Source organism: Echiichthys vipera, assembly GCF_963691815.1.
Source record: "Echiichthys vipera genome assembly, chromosome: 19".
Classification (NCBI taxonomy): domain Eukaryota; kingdom Metazoa; phylum Chordata; class Actinopteri; order Perciformes; family Trachinidae; genus Echiichthys; species Echiichthys vipera.
The window spans coordinates 5,553,920-5,577,868 of NC_139844.1; the positions used below are offsets into that span (position 1 = coordinate 5,553,920).

Below are 23,949 nucleotides of genomic sequence, written 5' to 3' on the forward strand. Positions count from 1 at the left end.
GATTGGTTTTCACAGGACAACAAAGCAGGAATAAGAACACCGGAGATATTGTAGTTTATGCAACTGTAATCACAGTAATGGCAAAGTCAGTTAATCCTGACATTCCTAGCCATGACAGAGCTGGATTTAAATGTCTCTTTAATAAAGAGTTATTAGCCTGCAGAGGAGTAAGAGCATCCTCTGGATAACAATCAGAAAGGCGTTTTCAGTTTTGTAAGTTACTTTTCTCTGTAGATGGCACTTTAAGGTAAGTAGTTACTCTTTAATGGCAGTAATTAAGAAATAACATGATCCAACACTAGTGGAGTGGCACTGAGAGGAGTGTGCCAGAATAATGTAGCAAAAAGGAGTTTCTTTGGGTTTCAATCGAGAACACTACTATTCCTGGTCTTTACTACGTTTTAAAGGCTTTTCTATCCTACACACAATAAAATATTATTGGGAAACATGCAGTAATTTATTTTTTTACGTTTTTTATTTTTTTCTTACTTGCATGGAAAGTCTAGAGATGCTCATGGCAAACAACAAAGCAGCGAAGCAGATGAAGCCTTACCGGAGGAGGAGGAGCTGGTTGTGCTGCTGATGGTGGTGGTAGTGGTGGTACTGATGGTTGTGGTTAGTGGCATGCTAGTAGTAGGGATGGTGGATGGAGATGGAGTGATGGAAGGGAGAACTGGTGATAACAGATCAAAGGATACAGCAGAACGAGAGGGACCACACATGGAAAACAAAATGGTTTTAATGCTGAAAACGGGTAACGCCCAACGCTCAAAACTTCCGACATGCACCAACCATTGACATGCACAAAAAAGTTGTTAAAACTTGTTAAAAAAGTATGTGCAGAGTAAAGGATATTTTCTACTTCAGCTACACACATTTAAAATCCCTTTAGCATCCTCTTTTGACTATCAAGAAGAGCAAATTTTCATGAATTCCCATGTACATTAATTTGTCATTTCAACTTTTCAAATGGAAACCAGAACGAAAGAAGGGTTAATTATTTAATGAAAAGATTTAATAAACAGTTTTTTTTAATGCAGTGGTAGATAATATTTATCTAGTCTCATACTTCACATTCATCTGGACCAATTAATCAGAACAGAATAAGAGTTGTCTGCCAGTTGGCTTATGAATAATAGAGCGAACAAATTAATAATACAGAGTTGAGTCTTTGCAAAAGTAAAAATAGCTCCAAGCAACTTTTAATGGGTCCTTGAAAAAGGCACAGCGTCAGGGGGTTTGGATTTTTATGAGTAAATCCTCTTTAAAAAAACATTAAGGGTGATTGTTTTTGGTGCTGAACTGTGAATGATTTCTTTAAATCGTTAAATGAGCCCCAAAGTCTATTATCTTAAATTTAAAGGAGATGAGTTAAGAAAAAGTAGAGTAAAGGGAGAAGTAACAGAGGGAAAAGAAAGAGAATATTAGGAGAAAGCTGCACATGGAGGAGGGTTGCTTACCGTGGGTGTTGGCATTAGTAGCATGGATGGTGTTAGTGGAGTCAGTGGATGGGGTGGCATGAGAGGAAGCAGCTGGGGGGTCGGGATGAGAGAGAGAAAGATGCAGCAGATGATGAACGGTTGTGAAGCTGCATGATCATCCTCAGTGAAGGACCTTTATCAGTACGAGGTCGGCGTACACAGCAGCTGCATACTGTTTACTCATTCACAGGTTTTTTTGCTATCTTACAAAAACCTATGCACAAAATAATGTCCCTGCAGAGAGTTCCCCACTCACCTACTTTCAAACACCGGAAACTGGAAAATCATCTGCTTAGCCTTTGGCTTAGCGTTCAAATATTGTCCAAATATGGTCACATACGGGCTAAGAAATCCAAGATGGCGATGGCCATAATACCAAACTGGAGAGTTCAAAACTGTATCTGCGTCCCTCTCTTTTCTACTGTCGTTGGTAGTTTGCTAATAACGCTGATGACACCTGACATGAATTAAGCTGTTGATTAATGAGCTCGGAACTGTGTCAACTTCCTCATGTCTTAAATCAAAAAATACATTTTTTGTGTTGAACCCATTTCTTCCACAGATTTGGTGCTAAATGTAACATTTTTTCACAACTGGAGAACTGATAAAAATGGTCAAAAATCCTCCAAAATCCCACATTAAGACCCTCAGACGTTGAGGAACAGCACAGAAAAATCCATGCTGTGATTTGGGATCATTTGTGGTTGATTGTTTTGTCACTTGTGTTGTGTTGTGTGGTCAGAAAGGCTCTTATTGTGAAACTCCCGGTGAAAGCCATCCATCCTCTGAACGCCCTCAGTCTCTAGTTTGTGTTTGTAAAGTTTCATGAGGCTGTGATTATCCAAGGTCACAACAGATACTTTTAGACAATGAAATGTCTCCTATGGGGACTGACATCATCACACATGAAGACAACTGGGCTCATTGAGTCCACAAGAGTCTTCTGTTTACAGTCAGACCCGGGTTATGACCTCTAACACTGTTTATGGACCCTGAAAAACCTGTTTACATTCACACATTCAGACTCAGAGAACCCATTTAAATTCTCACATCTGGACCCAGAGAACCTGTTTACATCCACACATCTGGACCTGGAGAACCCATTTACAATCCCACATCTGGAGGTCAGAGGTCAATGGACCCCTTTGGACATACAGAACAGAACTGTTTTTTCCTCTACAACATTTAATTTCCATTTGATTCCTGAGAAGTTTATTGTGAACTCAACTGAACCTTTTACAGACCCAGAAAGACTAAAACGCACCAGTGTTGGGCAGTAATGAAGCTGGGACTCCTCTTTTGAATAAAATGAATTTCGCTTTTGCAAAGACACTAAGAGGTCCACTCCCAAACTGGTATTTTGAGGTCTAAATCAGGCTTTTATACTGTCTTTAGATTGTTGCATGTGAAAGGAGGTAGCAGGCCGGTGCAGCGACTGATTCATATTATTCTTTTAGCTGAGGCCAAAAGCAGGAAAAAAACCACACATAGTCACAAGTCACGCCAATGTGTCCCCAAAAATGGGACACTACTCTCTCTTTAAGCCTGAACAATCTGTGTTGATGAAGGCTTCGCTTGCTGCAGCACACCTGTTCTCACCGGGCAGTCAGGCGTCCTGGTGGTCAAAGCGAGGCTGTTAATCAAAAGACTAACACTGATTTCCTTCCAGCTCCGGGGGTGGGGGAGGGGGGCTGCTCTTTCGATGACCCTGGACTCTGCAGACCAATCCGGCTCCAGGATTCAACATCGAACCCTGTGAGCGCTCTCCCATGGCCTGCTGACCCGTCATTAATATTCAGGCATACAAGCTTCATTTTCCTCTCATGAGCACAATCCCAAAAAACTGACCTTTAGAAAAATGTCCCTCTGAGGCCTCCGTAGCTCAGGACAGTGTGAGAACTGACATTTAAGGAGTGGGACTGGGTCACGTCTTCAGCTGCTGTTTCTGACAGATTGCTACTGGTAAAGTGCAGATCATGTGACCTGGAGCTGTTTAAATGGTTCTGGGCTAAACAGCACCCTGGGGTGGTGTTCTTTTAAAAAAAAAATGTCTCGCTTATGTTCCCCTCAGGACACAGACAGGTAATTTAAGAGAAAAGTCAATAACAGAGTGTGCCTGAGGTTACTCCTTGAGCGGCAGAAGGGGAACTCTTACCAAACTACCTTTTAACACTTTCCTCATCTGCAGAAACTTCTGAAGGTGAATAAGCAGAGCATCATTTCGACAAACTTGACTGACTCCACAAAAACTGAAGACTGACACACCTCTGTCTCATATCAAAGTTTAAAATCTAATCATGAAAAAAGATTAAAATATGGATGTAAGTCGTAAAGAGGGACTGAACATGTCGCAGCGAGCTGGAGGAGAGTCAACATCCTCGCCAACATAGAAAAAGAAGAAGAATTCCTTTATTCATCCCGCAGTGGGGAAATTCAATTTTCACTCTATTTTTTCATTTTACACACAGACCCAAAATACACACACATGCACAGACAGGACCTATATACATGCAACTAGTGGACAGATGTTAGAGCGAGGGGGCTGCCAGTGACCGGCGCCCCGAGCAGTTGGGGGTTCGGTGCCTTGCTCAACAGCACCTCGGCGGTGCCCAGGAGATGAACTGGCACATCTCCAGCCACCAGTCCACGCTCCATTCATGGTCTACACAGCGACCCTCCAGTTCCCAGCCAAGTCACCTATGGACTGAACTACTGCCGCCCCCAATCACATCACATCAACATCACAGAGTTTATAACGTCACGCAGCAACATTCAGAGACAATAACAGCTGACAAATTCTGAATATCATCTGACAGCGTGTTGTTAGTCTACTGTCCTTCTTTCCCACGTGACTATGTCCGTGGCGTTCAACACTCAACCTTTGAGCAGATCAGGGATGTAAAAAAGGTCTGAACAAACGTCACAAAACAGGAAAATCTGAAGATGATCTTCAGAAACATCAAACATCATACTACCTTAAAACATCTAAGTGACGTTAGCCGAACATGACCTACCACCTTAAACATGTAAGTAACGTTAGAAGAACATGACCTACCACCGTAAACATTTAAGTAACATTAGACGAACATGACCTACCACATTAAACATGTAAGTAACGTTAGACGAACATGACCTACCACCTTAAACATGTCAGTAACGTTAGACCAACATGACCTACCACCTTAAACATGTAAGTAACGTTAGCCGAACATGACTTCCACCTTAAAACATGTAAGTGACGTTAGCCGAACATGACCTACCACCTTAAAACATGTAAGTGACGTTAGCCGAACATGACCTACCACCTTACAACATGTAAGTAACGTTAGCCGAACATGACCTACCACCTTAAAACATGTAAGTGACGTTAGCCGAACATGACCTACCACCTTAAAACATGTAAGTGACGTTAGCCGAACATGACCTACCACCTTAAAACATGTAAGTGACGTTAGCCTAGCTACCTGCCCATGTTCTGACAGTCTTCTTGCTGATTTTTTCTGACACATTCAGAATTAGAATCTGAAATAATTTGCATGTGTCATTAACAGGCGGCAGCCTTATGGTTATTTATTATGTTGAATTATGTTATTCAGTTGCTGAGGCTATACTGGAGGCGTTGGGGGATTAGTCAACTAACCGCTCTAAATGATGACCACTGGTCGGCAGCCCTAGTGTACAACTTCAACTTCAAATCTTCAACTTCAAATATAAACATTTTCCTTCTGTTTTTGTTAAAATTTGCCTCTTTTTTTTCTCCGATATAAATGGTTAAGTTTCTTCTTCTTTTGTTCCATTGCTCCTCTCCTTCTCAAAAATCCCCATTCTCTTTTGTGTAAATCTTTTCAGCTGTTTCAAAGTTTGACAGCTTTTCAGAAAGTTCAGAGGCGAGAACATGTCCTGGGCTTTAGGGAACGTGGATGTTCTCAGATCCAAACCTGAGCCTAGTGGAGTTGAGAGAGTTAACGAGCCATCCAGAATCCATTTCAGGGGTTAAGCTGCTTTAGGGGGTTCACAAAACCTTTGTGGGGGGGGGGGGGAATTGGGACTTCCTAACAAGGCAACAAAGCAGAGACTGACAGAAATGGTTAAGAGTTTGAATCCCACTGGGTTCTCCTGTATTAGACAGGGTTAAGGTTGTGTCATGGAGGAAAACCGCAGCAGTAAACACCATTCTTGGCAGCAAGTTAGAGAATCCTTTCAGGTGAACTTTGGTGAATAATTCAAGGTACGAACAGCCAGTAAAGATTTTGACGAAAACATATGAACTCATGGTAACTAAAGACATGGATGGACTATTGAACGGGCCAACTGGGCACAGGCCCTGGGGCCCAAAGGGTCAGGGGCCCTGACTGGTAACTTTGCGAGTTACCACAAAATGACCAGAAGGAAATGCAAAATGATTATTAATACACACAAAAAAAAAACAAGCACAAAAAGATGCACATTCACTAAGCATAGATGCAAAACCACCACAAAAAGATGCAAAATGACTAAACATTGATGCAAAACCACCATGAAGAGATAAAAAAGAACTAAAAATAGATGCAAAACCACCACCTAAAGATGGAAAATGATTTAAAATAGATGTAAACCCATCACAATAAGATGGAAAAATAGATGGATAACCAGCAAAAAAGCAGTAGTAGTAGAAATGAGTAGGTCTAGACCACACTCTATGACCTATGATTTACAGAGACCTAACAATTCCTCCATGAGCAACTGCGTGTGAGCGGAGCAAATTTTTTTATACATTTTAAAAATTAGTCCACAAAACCGCCCAGAAGGAATGAGAAAAAGCAATTTTTCTCCTTTTCCCAGATCAAAGAAACCAACAACAGGTGTGAAAGTGAAAAAAGATCATACTTATATATATTTAAATAACTAGTTCTAATAAAACGAGTTGTAACTACAGGTTTAAATTCAGCCCGGATGTCTAATATGTCTCTTTATCTGCAAATGAAGTCAGTATTCACAGAAAGTTTATTATTTCTTATAATTGAAGATATTTCAGTTAAAGCATCTTTAATATAAATAAAAGGATCTTTAGGAGCAGCTGCTGAGCACATGGATGTGTTGGTTTTTCCTACCTGGGCAGCCCAGTCCAGGGGAGTCACAGCTGGTGGTGAGAGGGGTGAGGCTAGGCAGGGAGACACCTTCAGGGAAGAGGAGGGGACATTAAAGACAAAGTGGTTAATCAGTTAAAATAATCAGGGAGCGCGGTTTTAATGTTGGGACAAGTCATATTCACACTCAGACAAAATAATGTTAAATATTTAAGGTTGGTTGGTTAAAGTGATGTTTTAGTCAAATAGATTGAAAAAAATCTGTCACATTGTTGAGTCAACTGAAAATAAAAAACGCGGTTGAGCTCACCCACGAAAGAACACCTTACCACCATATGAGGGCAGGTGTGGTGCTTTGTGCAAACACACACGCACACAAGCGCGCACACCCACACACACACACACACACATAACACAAACAAAACCTGAGAGATGTCACCAAATAAGGGCTTGGAGAAGAAGAAACTGAGGTATTAAATAACCTAAGCCAACGTGATTTCACAATGTGTGTCAGCACCACAAGAAAATAATGTATCAAAAACGTATATTAATAAAATATATTACAATCTATCCATCTATCTATAGATACATATATATATGATAGTCCTATTGATTTATTTAAATGTGCACAGCAATTAAACTTGTTTATTTCTGTTGTCATTTTCATTTGTAACATTTAACTAAACCCACAACGACGCCCCTCCTCCCTATGTGGATTGGTGCTCTGGACGTCATTTCTGCAGCAATAAACAGTGTTGGGAAGCAACTAGTTACATGTCATTGTGTTAAGTAATTTAATTACAAAATCAGCATAATTGTATTCAGTTACATTACTGGAAAAAAAATGAGTAATTACATTACAGTTACTTATGGAATTATTCATGATTACAATTTTAGTTAAATCTGAACATTGTCTGCAAACCTAAGGATATGTTTCATTTTTGTTGCTTTGCATGGTTTTCTTCTTTCTTTTCCTGTTTCCCTCCACAAACCAAACCATGTTTAAAACTGCAGCCCCAGCTCAACCCATTTGCCATTTCATTTGCCCCTGGAGCATCGTCTGAGTGGTTACACTGTTTTGACAATGTGGGATAAAAACGCATTCCAGTGCTGGAAGTATCAAAAACATTATGTGCAGATATCAGATAAGGGCGCAAATATAAATGAAGATTTAGGGCCCACACAATTTTGGTATCGTTTTGGACGACCGTCCACATGCAGCCGCTTATCGGAGCCTGTAAACGGATCTTTTCAAAGCAGTTCCCAGAGTTGGTATATTTGAAACCCCCTCCATTGGCATTGATGGTGAAACCGCATACTTTGTAAAACGATGCAGTCTCCCCACCCCCGACCTCTAACCGTGCACACATAACAACAACTACAGTGCTGCTGCGTGAGAGGAGAGAGACGGACCCATAGACTGTTTACTGAACTAGACTCTGAGCCACAGGCATGGGAATGGATTAGGCCGACCACAGATTTCTCCCTTTTCCCTGATGCTCTGAATAAGGAGCTAAACTGCTCTCTAGTCTGTGTTTCTAAATCCAGTTCTAAGAAGGTGTGAAAAGTATCTAAATGTAGTGCGAAAGTGGCGCCTGTGAGTGCTTTGGGACAGGGAAGGGGCTCCCAGCAGCACCCTCTGCTCGTTGAGGACACTAGTTACAGAGTGATCGGTGCATCAGAGTCCAGAACAGCACAAAAGTCTCCACTAACACCAGAAACAGTGACACATTTCTCTCTAAGATGGAGGAGGATTTGGAGAGAAACTCTCCGGTGTTTGGATTCTCCACAGCATCTCCCCGTCTCTTCTTCTCTGTTGTTATTGGTGTATTTCTGTGGCAGTTACAGCTCCACATCCAGGCCTGGCATGTGTACTACAGCGTTTGTAGTCGGTTTCAATGGTTTCATGTGGACACAGATATTTCCTGAGCCGAATCCGTGTGGACGAAAAAAAGGTCGTTTTCCATCGTGTGGACGTACCCTAACACAAGCAGGTCTTAACAAGGGAACATTGGTTAACAGTTGATAACACTGATTCAAAGGAAGAAGTCGGAAGTTCAAAGAAGTCATCAAATAGTAATCAAATGGAATTAATGACATTACTTTAATAAAGTAATTGAAATAGTTACACTACTGTTACATTGTAAAGAGGGTAACTTGTAATTGTAACCAATTACATTTACAAAGCAATCTTTCAAGACTAATGATTAATATCATAATCATAAAATAACTCTGGGGACAATTTCAGTATAAGAACAGTTAGTTTCTGCTTCAACAAAAGCAGGCGCCAAATGTGAACGTTATTTATTCCTGACTCCAGTTTCTATGATCCTCCATCGTCCACATAACCTTTAAACTTGTGGCTCTGCCCCGAGCAGTGGCGAGGTGCATTATCCCAGCTTGCATTGGATGAAAGCAGCAGTCTGGCAATATGATGATCTATTGGTCAAAACAGTTTTGAGGGAAAACATGAATCTCTGACAGTTTGCATCCAAGAAACTTTCTCTCAGTGTTTTTGTGACCGCACGCAGCGCTTGGATGGCCCTGCCTCTGTGGGCTGTGGTCGGCCTGGCTGCTCTTAGGGACTCAGATTCCTCATGTTTTATGTGCGGGACAGTCCGTCTGACCGACTGTGTGCTCGACAGCAGCCAGAAATCAAGAGCTCCTCAAGTACTTTGTTCTGCTGCGGCCCACACATACTGTCAATCCACAGGCCTCAGAGGGAGAACCGACACTTTGTTGAGTCACTGAAACAGGAGGAATGTGTCGGAGTGAACAGCTGTAAGTCATCGCAGTGAAGACGCAGGCATTCACTAATCGTGGATGACATGTGATTCAAAAGAGGTGAGGGTTTTGCCGCGTCATGATCTACCTTTCCCTCCACCTGTTGTTCTTTCTCCTTTTTCTTCCTTCACTTTTATCCTCTCTTTTTATTTATATGATTTTCTGTCTTTCCTGCAGGAACTACACCAGGGTTAGAGGGCGTCAACTAAAGGTGAGGGTTAAGTTTAGACGACAAAAGGTCACAGTTAAGTTTAGACGACAAAAGATGAGAGTGAGTTTAGACGACAAAAGGTGAAAGTTAAAGATGACTGTTTAAGTCTAGATGACAAAAAGTGATGGTTAAGTTTAGACAACAAAAGGTGACGTAAAGTTCAGACGACAAAAGGCCACGTTTAAGTTTAGACGACAAAAGGTGACATTAAGTTTAGATGACAAAAGGCGACGGTTAAGTTTAGACGACAGAAGGTGACGTTAAGTTTAGACAACAAAAGGTGACGGTTAAGTTTAATCAACAAAACGAGACGGTTAAGTTTAGACGACAAAAGGCGACGTTAAGTTTAGACGACAAAAGGTGACGTTAAGTTTAGACGACAAAAGGTGACGTTAAGTTTAGTCAACAAAAGGTGAAGGTTAAGTTTAGAAGACAAAAGGTGACGGTTAAGTTTAGATGACAAAATGTGACGGTTAAGTTTAGACGACAAAAGGTGACGGTTAAGTTGAGACGACAAAAGGTGATGGTTAAGTTTAGATGACAAAAGGTGATGGTTAAGTTTAGACGATAAAAGGTGACGTTAAGTTTAGACGATAAAAGGTGACGGTTAAGTTTAGTCACTAAAGGACTTGGTTCAGATCAGATAAAGGTGGTGGTTTGTCTTAGTTCTTCCAGGACATGAACACAGGTCCTCCAGGTCAAAGTCCTGTATTTTAGGACCCATTTCTTTAAAATAATCATGTTAGAGACAACAGGTTTTATGAAACTGAACGGTGCCACACAGTTAATCTGATAGCTTCCTTAATGCACTGTTTAATCTATTTTAGCTTGTTTTTTATGTCTTATTCTCCCTAATGACTGTTTTTTGATGCTTTTAATTGTGTTTTATTGCTTACAGAAACTTCATTTTCCCTTGAAGATGGTTTGCAATTGGTCACAAATCTGAAAGTCAAAGTTCACCAAGCTCAAACTTAGGGAGTATGCTCTGTGTGCATTTAATCCACTTATTGTGCTAATTTACTAATGTTAATTCACTTCGGTATGAAATTTCAGTTGTAAATGCAAATGTGACTGAGTCTTCATCCTCTTCCTCTCTTTCCTTTCCTTACCTCCCTCCATGTTCCCGCCATTCTACATTAGCGCAATAAATGCTGTTTTGTGCCCTGCAGACCTCCTGAGCTGTTAAACAGGAGAAAGTGTCTCCTAATAATGAGCTGTATTTAATTAGTTTAACTTAATCTTTATGCTGGGCAGCAGGTAGAAGATTTTAGCTGCAAAAATAGTTTTTACAGAAATGAAGCCAGTTGAATGTTATGAAGGGAAGTGATGTTGTGTCACTGATGAAAACCAATACAATAATTTCCCTTTCAGTGTAAATAAAAACATTTATTTTCCTCTGTATGTCTTTAGCAGGGTGTCATTAATCTTAATGAGTCAACACGGGCAGTGGACTGTAGTTTACCGACACTTCTGCAAAAACATGTTTATTATCTGCCGGGAGAGAAGATGTTCCCGTTTGTTTCAGGTTTGTCAGTGTACTTCACAGTTTAGTCGATATTCATATAAACACCAAGACATTTTAACCAATATCTAGTCTGTTAGCTCTTCCATCTGCTGCTTCTGACACACAGCACTATGTTACGAGAGTGCTGATTAGTCAAAACGCTGGCAACTGCAACCTGCAAATTACATTAATAGAAGACTCAAACTTGAAGCAGCAGCTGTGTTGAATAGAAAATGCGATTCAATATTGTGCAGTAATGAGGAAACATAATGAACGCCATGAACTGTGTTTCCATTCAACTGGCAGAGCAAACTTGCAAAAAGGAAATGTGTTCTGCAAAGTAAATAGTTCTGCTGAGGTTCCCAACCAGGAACAGAACAAGTTGCCTTCACCATCTAACAATACCGTCTAACCGTCTCACCATCTAACCGCCGAATAACTGTCTAATCCTCTAACAACCATCTAACTGTCTACTAACCCTCTAACCGTCCACTAACCCTCCAACAACCATCTACTAACCTCCACTAACCCTCTAACCCTCTAACCGTCTACTAACCGTCCACTAACGTCTACTAACCGTCTACTAACCATCTAACCTACTAACCCTCTTACCCCCTAACCATCTTACCATCTACTAACCGTCTACTAACCATCTAACCTACTGACCCTCTAACCGTCTACTAACCGTCCACTAACGTCTACTAACCGTCTACTAACCATCTAACCTACTAACCCTCTTACCCCCTAACCATCTTACCATCTACTAACCGTCTACTAACCATCTAACCTACTGACCCTCTTACCCCCTAACCATCTAACCGCCTACTAACCGTCTACTAACCGTCTACTAACCGTCTACTAACCGTCTAACCTACTAACCCTCTTACCCCCTAACAATCCAACCCGTCTACTAACCGTCTACTAACCGTCTACTAACCGTCTACTAACCATCTAACCTACTAACCCTCTTACCCCCTAACCATCTAACGGTCTACTAACCGTCTACTAACCATCTAACCTACTAACCCTCTTGCCCCCTAACCATCTAACCGTCTACTAACCGTCTACTAACTGTCTAACCGTCTACTACCTGTCCACTAACCGTGTACTAACCGTCCACTAACCGTCCACTAACCGTCTACTACCTGTCCACTAACCGTGTACTAACCGTCCACTAACCGTCTACTATCCGTCCACTAACCGTCCACTAACCTTCTACTAACCGTCTACTAACCGTCTAACCGTCCACTAACCGTCCACTAAGCGTCTACTAACCGTCCACTAACCGTCCACTAACCGTCTACTACCTGTCCACTAACCGTGTACTAACCGTCCACTAACCGTCTACTATCCGTCCACTAACCGTCCACTAACCTTCTACTAACCGTCTACTAACCGTCTAACCGTCCACTAACCGTCCACTAAGCGTCTACTATCCGTCTACTAACCGTCCACTAACCGTCTACTAACTGTCTACTAACCCTCTAACCGTCTACTAACCGTCCACTAACGTCTACTAACCGTCTACTAACCATCTAACCTACTAACCCTCTTACCCCCTAACCATCTTACCATCTACTAACCGTCTACTAACCATCTAACCTACTGACCCTCTAACCGTCTACTAACCGTCCACTAACGTCTACTAACCGTCTACTAACCATCTAACCTACTAACCCTCTTACCCCCTAACCATCTTACCATCTACTAACCGTCTACTAACCATCTAACCTACTGACCCTCTTACCCCCTAACCATCTAACCGCCTACTAACCGTCTACTAACCGTCTACTAACCGTCTACTAACCATCTAACCTACTAACCCTCTTACCCCCTAACAATCCAACCCGTCTACTAACCGTCTACTAACCGCCTACTAACCGTCTACTAACCGTCTACTAACCATCTAACCTACTAACCCTCTTACCCCCTAACCATCTAATGGTCTACTAACCGTCTACTAACCATCTAACCTACTAACCCTCTTGCCCCCTAACCATCTAACCGTCTACTAACCGTCTACTAACTGTCTAACCGTCTACTACCTGTCCACTAACCGTGTACTAACCGTCCACTAACCGTCCACTAACCGTCCACTAACCGTCTACTACCTGTCCACTAACCGTGTACTAACCGTCCACTAACCGTCTACTATCCGTCCACTAACCGTCCACTAACCTTCTACTAACCGTCTACTAACCGTCTAACCGTCCACTAACCGTCCACTAAGCGTCTACTAACCGTCCACTAACCGTCCACTAACCGTCTACTACCTGTCCACTAACCGTGTACTAACCGTCCACTAACCGTCTACTTTCCGTCCACTAACCGTCCACTAACCTTCTACTAACCGTCTACTAACCGTCTAACCGTCCACTAAGCGTCCACTAAGCGTCTACTATCCATCTACTAACCGTCCACTAACCGTCTACTAACTGTCTACTAACCGTCTAACCGTCCACTAACCGTCCACTAAGCGTCTACTATCCATCTACTAACCGTCCACTAACCGTCTACTAACTGTCTACTAACCCTCTAACCGTCTACTAACCGTCCACTAACGTCTACTAACCGTCTACTAACCATCTAACCTACTAACCCTCTTACCCCCTAACCATCTTACCATCTACTAACCGTCTACTAACCATCTAACCTACTGACCCTCTAACCGTCTACTAACCGTCCACTAACGTCTACTAACCGTCTACTAACCATCTAACCTACTAACCCTCTTACCCCCTAACCATCTTACCATCTACTAACCGTCTACTAACCATCTAACCTACTGACCCTCTTACCCCCTAACCATCTAACCGCCTACTAACCGTCTACTAACCGTCTACTAACCGTCTACTAACCATCTAACCTACTAACCCTCGTACCCCCTAACAATTCAACCCGTCTACTAACCGTCTACTAACCGTCTACTAACCGTCTACTAACCGTCTACTAACCATCTAACCTACTAACCCTCTTACCCCCTAACCATCTAACGGTCTACTAACTGTCTACTAACCATCTAACCTACTAACCCTCTTGCCCCCTAACCATCTAACCGTCTACTAACCGTCTACTAACTGTCTAACCGTCTACTACCTGCCCACTAACCGTGTACTAACCGTCCACTAACCGTCCACTAACCGTCTACTACCTGTCCACTAACCGTGTACTAACCGTCCACTAACCGTCTACTATCCGTCCACTAACCGTCCACTAACCTTCTACTAACCGTCTACTAACCGTCTAACCGTCCACTAAGCGTCCACTAAGCGTCTACTATCCGTCTACTAACCGTCCACTAACCGTCTACTAACCGTCTACTATCCGACTACTTACCGTCCACTAACCGTCTACTAACCGTCTAACCGTCCACTAACTGTCTACTAAGCGTCTACTAAGCGTCTACTAAGCGTCTACTAAGCGTCTACTAAGCGTCTAACCATCCACTAACCGTCTACTAACCGTCTAACCGTCTACTACCCGTCCACTAACCGTGTACTAACCGTCCACTAACCATCTACTATCCGTCTACTAACCGTCTACTAACCGTCTACTAACCGTCTACTAACCGTCTAACCGTCCACTAACCGTCTAGCCGCCCACTAACTGTCTAACCGTCCACAAACTGTCCACTAACCGTCTACTAACCGTCGACTAACCATCTACTAACCGTCTACTAACCGTCTAACCATCCACTAACCGTCTACTAACCCTCTACTAACCGTCTACTAACCGTCTACTAACCGTCTAACAAGCAGCATATAGTAGAGACATGTCTGTATCCATCCTTTCTGGATCTGTAAACCTTCATATAAAGACTTTTCTGTTTGAAACACCTCTTTAAACACCTCTTACATCCTCTTTGTGTCTGAGCACGTGTATGTATGTGTTGACATCTGTGACCCTGATTTGAACCGTGAGCTGTTGGTGACATTTTTAATCTCAGAACAGAAGATGTCTGTGAACGAGTTAATATTTCATCTTTTCTTCTCCAAACTAATCCTCTCTTTCAGTCTCATGCTGCTGTTTCCCTTCACTGATCAGTTATGTTCATCTCATATTTATGTACCAGGATTTCTGTTTAGACAGCGGCGCAATTTCTGCTGAATATCTTTCTTTATTTTGGTTAGGAACAAGTGAAACCTGTTCTTCAAATGACTTCTTCTGTCAGTCTAGTCAACAGTCTAAAACCAAAAGATATTTACTTTAGTGATATCATTCTAATGGCAGTTATATACATATTTATCCTAACTATTTAATACCACAGTAATGCAACCACTTCTATCCATTTCACTCTTTTTCCCATGTATATAGTGTATTTATTTTTGTATTCTCATATTTTTATACCCCTTTTAATTGCTTTAATTGTCCTTAAATTGTGTTCTTATGCACCAAAGGAACTGAACCTTAATTTCGGTGTATGCAATACAATGATTATAAAGGCTTTTTTATTCTATGGTTAAAAGGAGAAGGCAGCAAAGTATGGCTATTTTATCCAATATCAGTTTCTCAAAAAAATGCACAATATCATTATATATGCAGACGATGCCATATAAAATAACATAAACTGGATATATAAACGTGTTTCACAGCATTAAACAGCAAGATTGTCAAGAGTCGGTTCTGTCAGTACCCTCATCTTCCTTTTGTATGAGTTTGTCTCCTTCTGTCTGTCTTTACCTGCATGTGTCTCCCTCTTGTGTCTTGTCATTTAGGTCCGATAGGCATGTTTTCCCCAAGCTGCAGCCTGTTACACTGATCACCTGTGGACTACTAAAACCCTGAGTTGACAGGCATGCAGCGCCGGACTGTTGTTATCCTTCGCTTGGTAAAGTATTCCCCCCGGATTGGCATTCCGTACTCGTTTGTGGTCTTCACGCTCCCCGTCGGTAATTATATTAATCGTTGCTTGTCTATTGTTTTTCTCCGTAGTATCCCGTGTTCCTGTTTCCTCGTCCGTTTCCCTGATCGTCCGTCGTTACCCTGTTCCTGTTTCCCTCGACCATCTCGTCCCTAGTTACTTGTTACCCTGTAGTGTTTTACATGTTTTGTTTGTCGTTTATATTAAACTTTTGTTTGTACTTTTATCCCGTGTCCATGTCTGAATTTGGGTCCAGTCTCTTTGTGTTATCCCCGTACCGTTCATGACAAAGATGATGATAAAACAAATATAATTGATAAAATAAATACAAATCATATTAACTTAACACTTCGTAGGAAATGTTTTGAAGAGGCACAAAAACAACATGACAGTCAAAATTTTTCAAAGAGATTAATACACATTTTCATTCATGAATCATAGCTCAGTTAGCACAAGCAAATATATCAACCTGGACACAGTCACACACACGCACACACACATTAGCAGGGTGTTAGCAGCACTCACCACTAGTTGGCGCAGCAGCAGTTAAGTGAATGCAATGAGGGAAGCAGACTGTAAAGAGAAGGACAGATCAGTGGACATCAGCATTTGGTCACTTCAGGGAAATACAGTTACAGTTTAAGAGATATAAGGATCTCGGTTAGTCAATAAAGCAGTCAGTTAATAATAGAAACACAACGAGAGGCTGGTTAATTACAGCAGCAAAACACTGCTGAGGTCTCACAACAACAAGACAAGGTAATTAATAATAGGCAGAACATAAGCAATCAGTCATTCAGCAATCACTTAGTAATGGGCTGAACATGGGGTCGGTCATTGAGCCAGTCAGCCAGACAAAAACAATTAGACAGATCCCTCAGAAACACATCAACATGCAACTGAGAAAAGTTTATTTTTCCCCTTTCTTTAGTCATATTGTAATAAAAAAGTAAATATAAAGAGGGTTGGACTGGTTAATCAGTGTCGTATTTTGATTATCAGTTGTATTGGCATGTATTTAAAGTACATTTACTCAACTACTATACGTAACTGCAATTATCTGACAGCTTTAGTTACTTTACAGATTCAAATTATTAAAAATAAGTATACAACGTATTCTCATAAACAGGATCGCACGACATCTTAATAAATACAGAGTCTGGAAGTGGAGAACAGCGTTTAGACGACAAAAGGTGATGGTTAAGTTTAGACGTCAAAAGGCGACCGAAAATAGTGCATTTAATTCATGAGTTATGATACACTAGAAGTGTGTTTTTCCTGCAGAGACGCTGCCTAGATATGATTATTTTACTGTATTCAAGTCAGGAAACGTCGTGAAGAACCATGCATATTCTTGAAACCACGGCAGGTCTCTCTCCCACACACACACACACACACACACACACGCACACACGCATGCACGCACGCACGCACGCACGCACGCACGCACACACACACACACACACACACACACACACACACACACACACACACGCACACACACACACACACACAGAGGCCCCTTGGCCAGTGGATATAGCATTGGCAGGAATTTCACAGAAACCGCTGTGGCTATCCTCCTGTGGGCACACACTCATTTACAGAGCTTTAAAGAAGAGGTTCAGTACTACTCCGTGGACACACACACACACACACACACACACACACACACACACACACACACACACACACTTACACTCTCTTTCATGGTTAATACTTAAATACTGTGAGAAAATGGTTGATTATGTAAGCTTGGTTTCAGGTTTTTAAGTGTGTGTGAATAGAGTCCGTGGCCTTTTGTACCAACATTTGTGTGTGTGTGTGTGTGTGTGTGTTCGGTGTGTGTGTGAGTGTGTGTGTATAAAAAGCATTTTTATATACTAGTATATATGTACTAATAAACACTGTAAAAAAACTTACAAAAAATAAGAAATGTAATTGTATGTGATTTGATTTGCTTTTCAGGTCATACAACGGTGTGTGTGTGTGTGTGTGTCTGTGTGTGCGCAGGAATTTTGTCGTGTATTTCACCAGCCAACTGGGTTTTCAGAGCAGAGCAGGAATCACACAGATTGGTCAGCAGCCAAACTGGTGGCTGGAGTCAGTTAACTTACCAGCTGCACCCAAAATGTACCACAACTTGGCTGAAGTCTGGCTGTAATTTTCCATCCTGATAGCAAACAGACTGAAACAGTGTGTGTGTGTGTGTGTGTGTGTGTGTGTGTGTGTGTGTGTGTGTGTGTGTGTGTGTGTGTTTGCGTCGTTAAAGTACACTATTAGTATTGCATATGGATCATTTAGGAAAGTTGTTTACAATCTTTTTGGTATGAGGTACCACCACAGCCCTTCGTTGATTCCCAATGGATGTTCAAAATGTTTAAAACTAAATCTGTGAATGTTCTCATTCGTCCAGGTCATCGTTATCCTCAAAGCAATTTCAGTCAAAAACAACTGGACTTGGTTATTTGTCTAGGAAGACGTTTCACCTCTCATCCAAGAGGCTTCATCAGTTCATGTACGCATCTGACCAGGCTGGGACTGGTCCAACTAACTGGTGTGGAGATCCAGGTATTTAACCTCTCACAAGGCCGATGATGTCACTGACACCCTTTGTGCTCCAAGTGCCCACGCCCGTCGTTAGAGTGACAGTCGTTGGTGGGCAGTTGGTTTCGACATAAAACGATTTCGATTTAAAACTAAATGGACATTTTCCAATTGAACTGTCAATATTACGGTTGTTTTTGGTTTTTTACTTTTAGCTAACTACTTTAACTGTTTATCCATTAGCCTACTTTTAGCTAATATTTCAACTGTTTAGTAATTTGTTTACGCTAACTATATCAACCGTTTATCCATTAGCCTACTTTTAGATAACTATTTCAACTGTTTAGTCATTAGCCTACTTTTAGCTAACTCTTTAGTCATTAGTTTTTGCTAACTATTTCAACTGTTTAGTCATTAGTTTATGCTAACAATTTTAACTGTTTATCCATTAGCCTACCTTTAGCTAATTATTTCAACTGTTTAGTCATTACTTTTAGGTAACTATTTCAAGTGTTTGGTCATTAGTTTATGCTAACTCTTTAAACCATTTATTGATTAGGACTTTAAGCTACCTGCTACCTCAACCTCTGGTTGAGAATCTGATTAAGGACACACAACGAAGGGATTTGGAGATTTCCTGCGATAAGAAACAAATACAAATAAACCCTGGTGCTCGCCAGTTGCTTGGTGCAACAGTTTGGTTTGTCCATTGTGTTCATTATTTCCTGTACTCACTGCAGCTGAGCGATGTGTCGGTCTGAGCCATGGCGGAGGGGATGGTCCAGTGGTTGTTGTCCCAATCGATGACGTTTCCCACTGTGTCGCAGCTTAGCGCGCTAAGCTGCTGCACCGTCATGGCGTAATCCCAAAGTCGGAGGTTATAGATGTTACCGTCGAAGCTGTGCTTCCCTGAACACACAGATAGACACACAGGAATCACAATTATTCATGTTTTTACTTCACTCCTCGTCCCTGCAGATCACCAGCATGTTATATGAGGCCCAATCCCATTTCGCATATTTACACCTCCTCTGTTTTTGACTTGCCCCTGAGACAATGCTTCAAGACCTTGACATGTCAGCATTCTTTATTCTTTATTTGGATGCCCATTAGCTTCCACAAAGTGGTCGCTTATCTTCCTGGGGTCCGAACAAGAAGTGACAACATTTAAAACAAACATAAAATCACACAAAATCAAATCATTAAAACAAAACAACTATATATATATATATAAAAAAAAAAAACTAAAACAAGGGAGCTATATTCACAAAACAAAAACAAACAGCAAAAACAAAACAAAAAACAAAAAAACAAAATGAATAACAAGCTCAGCCTCATAGATAAAAAGTGGATAAGTGAAAACACACCACAGTTAACAAACAAAGAAACAATAATTACTAATAGTAATCAACAAGCACAATTTCTAAAAATCTAAAAGGGATTCAATAATTTATGTTTAAGTAACTTTTTAAAATAAGGGGTCCGTTTCACAAAGCAGGTTCAAAAAACTCTGAGTCTAACCCTGAACTCTGAGTTGATCTACTCTGAGATAGGAAAATCTGAGTTTTCAGTTCCAGAACAGCAGATTTGCGTTAGGTTGATCAACTCAGAGTAGTTTGACCTGGAGTTAAACGCGTGCACCACAAGTAAAAAAAGACAGCATCAATGGAGCCCTGATTCGACGAGTCACCATAGCAACGGGGAAGCGGAGCGCTACGCTACAACTGGAACTGTAAATATTAATGCGCTCATACAGAGAGTTTGAGCATGTTTTCGCCCAAAGTGTAACAAGCACCACTGCTTAGTTTCAGAGAGCATGTTACCATGGTAACTGACCGAGAGGTTAAGTTACCTCTCTTTGTGAAACAGGCTAGAGTTACCCCTTTCTCTCGGGTTTGAGTTACTCAAAACTCAGAGTTTCCCTCATTTCAGGGTTAACAGACTCAGAGTTTTCACTAAACCTGCTTTGTGAAACGGGCCCAAGGTCTGCTTTCGTGTGTCTGACACTGACAGGGAGCTTCTTCCACACAGAAGTCGCCCTTTAAAGAACAGTTCTCATCTTTAAATTTGTTTGTGGACTTGGAACCACCAGATGACCAGGGGCCTGTTTCACAAAGCAGGTTTAGTACAATAGATACATTGTATCTATTGTAGATACAATACAATATATTTAGTTTTAACAATGTTACTAAAGTACTAAACTGTTTGCTCTCACCCATTTGAAATGTTATACAACTCCACCTGAAGATTCTCACTTAGCTCAGCTGAAGTTGTTGATGCACAAAACAGTACAGGCACCAGCATGCATAACTAACTACTGTACATCAGCGTTTTTAACAACATAGGGTAAATCATTAATGAAGATGGAAAATAAAAGCAGCTTCCTTGTGGAACACCGCAAGACATTCCCACTGGCAGAAAAACAGCCATTAAAAAATGAATTGATGTGTTTTGCCACCAAGGTAGCTCCGTATCCAAGCAAGAACTAAGGATACCATAACATTTGAGCTTTGCAGTCAAAATGTCGTGGTCAATGACATCAAAAGTAGTGTTAAAATCCAATCGCTCTTATCGCTTGGAACGCGTTGCCCGAAGTGACATCACGTGTCATCGCGTCATTTACATGGATTTTGAATGGCAGCTTGACGCTTTCATCGCCTGGAACGCGAGTATCGCGTCGCTTGCTTTCATTTGTTACATTTTTGATCATCCCTTCATTCGCGTCTATCACATTCAGCAGCCAAGGCGGCTAGTTAACTGAAACTAACCCCTGGCTCAGCCTTTTCTGCTGTTATGCTAAATGAATGTTATGCTAGTGCTAACCAGGGGTCTGAATGCTTTTAAAAGAACAGAAATGAGCTCTCAGATGAAGTGTGTGGCTCTTAAAAGAGTTGTTCTGTTGTAGTGAGATCAGGCCGTCAGTGATTTAACCTCAGTAGCTGTGCAGGCTGCTGCCTGGTCTCTGGTAGATCAGACTGGGATAAGCTTCACTCTTCACTGACGGCTTTCTTCTTCTTTTTCTTCTGAGTTTCCGGCAGACTAGATGTCTAAAGGCATGTCGCTGCCATCCACAGTTCATAGTTATATCCATTATATTATATCCATATGAACAGTCTGGTTTCCCCCAAGGACTGCAACAATGGCGATTTTGGTGAGCCCGGTGAGCCCCTGGATGTTTCACGGAGAACTTTAATGAATCTCAACGCTGATCACAACGCAGCTTCACGCGATGTCGTTTGAAAAGTTCAAATATTTCAACTTCAAGCACCACGCGATGAAGCGATAGACGCGATGGATGCTTCATTGCTTCACTCTTATCGCTCAGAACATTGATTTTGAATGGCAGCTTTTGGTGTGAATGCAGGGTTAGGCATTTTTGACTTTCTAGTTAATTGTGGTCACTGCATCCTACTCCCACTGAGACAGCCTGTGAACACTGTTCATGTATATTAATAAAGACATGATCAGATCGCCTAGAAGAAAGATAACTTTACTTTCATCTGACACCCTATCTAGATTTTCACATATGCTACCAAAATATTTCACATTCGAACTAGGTGACCTATAGCAGCAACCGACTAGAATTGGCTTACAGCATGGAAGATGAATCTCTAGCCAAATTACTTCAATGTCAGTGCATATAATGTCTTCCCTTACCAAAACTGGAATGTGTTCTTGAACATAAAAAAGCAACTCCACCGTCATATCTGTCTCTGTCTCTTCTATATAACTTATACCTTATGAATTCATAGAATTCATTAAGTTGTTTTCAAATGTCTTTATCTTTGTTTCAATCTCAGTGTATCCTCCTATATTCTCTTCAAAGTTTCTTTGGGTGAATTCCAAGCTGGTTTTCAGCTCCTGCACATCTCTAATAACACCATCCAGTCTACTGCTGCTGCAGTAACAGCTCCTTTTAGAACTCTTTCTGCTGTTCCAATAACTGGGAAAGTACACTACAATTGTAACTGCTGAATCATCATCACAATGGGATGATTTTGCATTTTTAGGAGGCATAATTTATCTTACCAGGATGTACCTGGAGTTGATAAAAGTTGGAGATGTAGTTGTCAAGCCAGGCCTGTGTATCAGATGCCCAGTAGGCCCGAAAGTCATCAACTTTGACTCCATGCACAAACTCCAAAAATTGTTGTGATGTAATCCACAATGTTGAGAGACAGTGCAAATCCACAACAACTTGAGCCACTGAAGAGTTACAGTATATTTAGGAGTACCAGAGAGGATTCTGTAGATTCTTATTAGATGCTGCTGCTCTGCTGCACAACCCAAATCTCATTGAGAAGTCATCAGAAGTTGTCAATGGCGTTTAAGCGATACACGACAGGTTCTTGCAATGCTGGCTTCAGATGTGGTGATGTCTTTTGCATGGCATCGCACAAATAGAAATTGTCAAAGATCGGTTCCGTTTGATTTTGGGCATTAGAAGTCTAAAAGACTTTCATCTTTCAGCCAAATTTATTCTGATATTAGTCTTTCTTTCCAGATGTCTTCAGAACTGCAGCTTCTTGGGTATAAAGTAAAACTTCCTCAAGACTAAACATCCTTCAATCTGCACAACTAAGCAAACATGTGAGAGATTATTGTTGAATGATAAAACATACCTCCTAACTGGAACTGTCCACCAGCTGGCACAGAGTGCCCACTGGAGGAGGAGCAAGTCTTGGCCCAGTAGTTCCCATTGAAGTAGACTGCCACCCGGCCGTTCGATGAAGTCCAGAGCACGCAGAAAGGCTTCATGATGGAGGTGAAGTCACTGGAGGAGATGATGGAGTCGATCGGGCAAACCACCCCGTCAATAATCATCTTCATGCCGGACTGATCTGAGCCCAGACTCAGACCCACACTGTTGTTGTTGCGTTTGTCATAGTAGGTGAAGATCCATTCTTTCTGTTCAGGAATCAAGAAAGACGCTTAGGATTTGAAATACTACAAACGAGACACGTCAATTGCAGTTGTAGCCAAAAACATTCAAGCTGTAGTTTATTAAGCATAGTATCCTCAAAGTAAGCGGATTGAGAAAACAGGTTTTCGATGTTACAGAGAAATACTTCAGATTTAAACCACATTTTCAGGACTTCAATGACACCAAAGCCCAGCATATCGCCCCATGTTGTGTACCTGTGACTGTCTTCTGCGTTCCAGCTCAAAGCACAGTGTCAGGTAACTGAGCTCCGGTATTGTAACAGAGTTGGCGACCTCCGTGACATGGCCATTGCCTCTGGATATGGTGACCTTCTGGTTCCTCAGGGCCACGGCAACTGTAGAGGAGTGATGGAAGAGGTGGAGTCCGAAGATGGAAGAAAGAAAAGGGCCGTAAAGAAAAAGAAGCAAGCAAGGCAGAAAGCAATTGTTCAAAAATAAGGAACGGGAAACGTGATTGAAAAAGAAAACCACAAGTTAAAGAATAAAAGAAGTATGGGCACAAGGAAGTTATAAAGGCAGAAAATGTAGAAAAGAGTGAAGAGATGAGGAATCAT

The 23,949-nt window shown here is 41.5% G+C and overlaps 1 protein-coding gene across 3 annotated transcripts in view; it reads right to left on the reverse strand.

Moving 5' to 3' along the window:
* The window catches only part of adgrg6 (adhesion G protein-coupled receptor G6), a 100,639-nt gene that overhangs the window by 44,311 nt on the left and 32,379 nt on the right, over window positions 1-23,949 (reverse strand). For all 3 annotated transcript variants that reach the window (XM_083933771.1, XM_083933769.1, XM_083933770.1), the window contains 4 exons: window positions 23,591-23,730; window positions 23,074-23,359; window positions 19,187-19,360; window positions 6,572-6,637 (listed from right to left, as the gene is read on the reverse strand). In XM_083933771.1, the coding sequence (XP_083789897.1) occupies window positions 6,572-6,637; window positions 19,187-19,360; window positions 23,074-23,359; window positions 23,591-23,730 (666 nt within the window). The remainder of the gene's footprint in view (window positions 1-6,571; window positions 6,638-19,186; window positions 19,361-23,073; window positions 23,360-23,590; window positions 23,731-23,949) is intronic.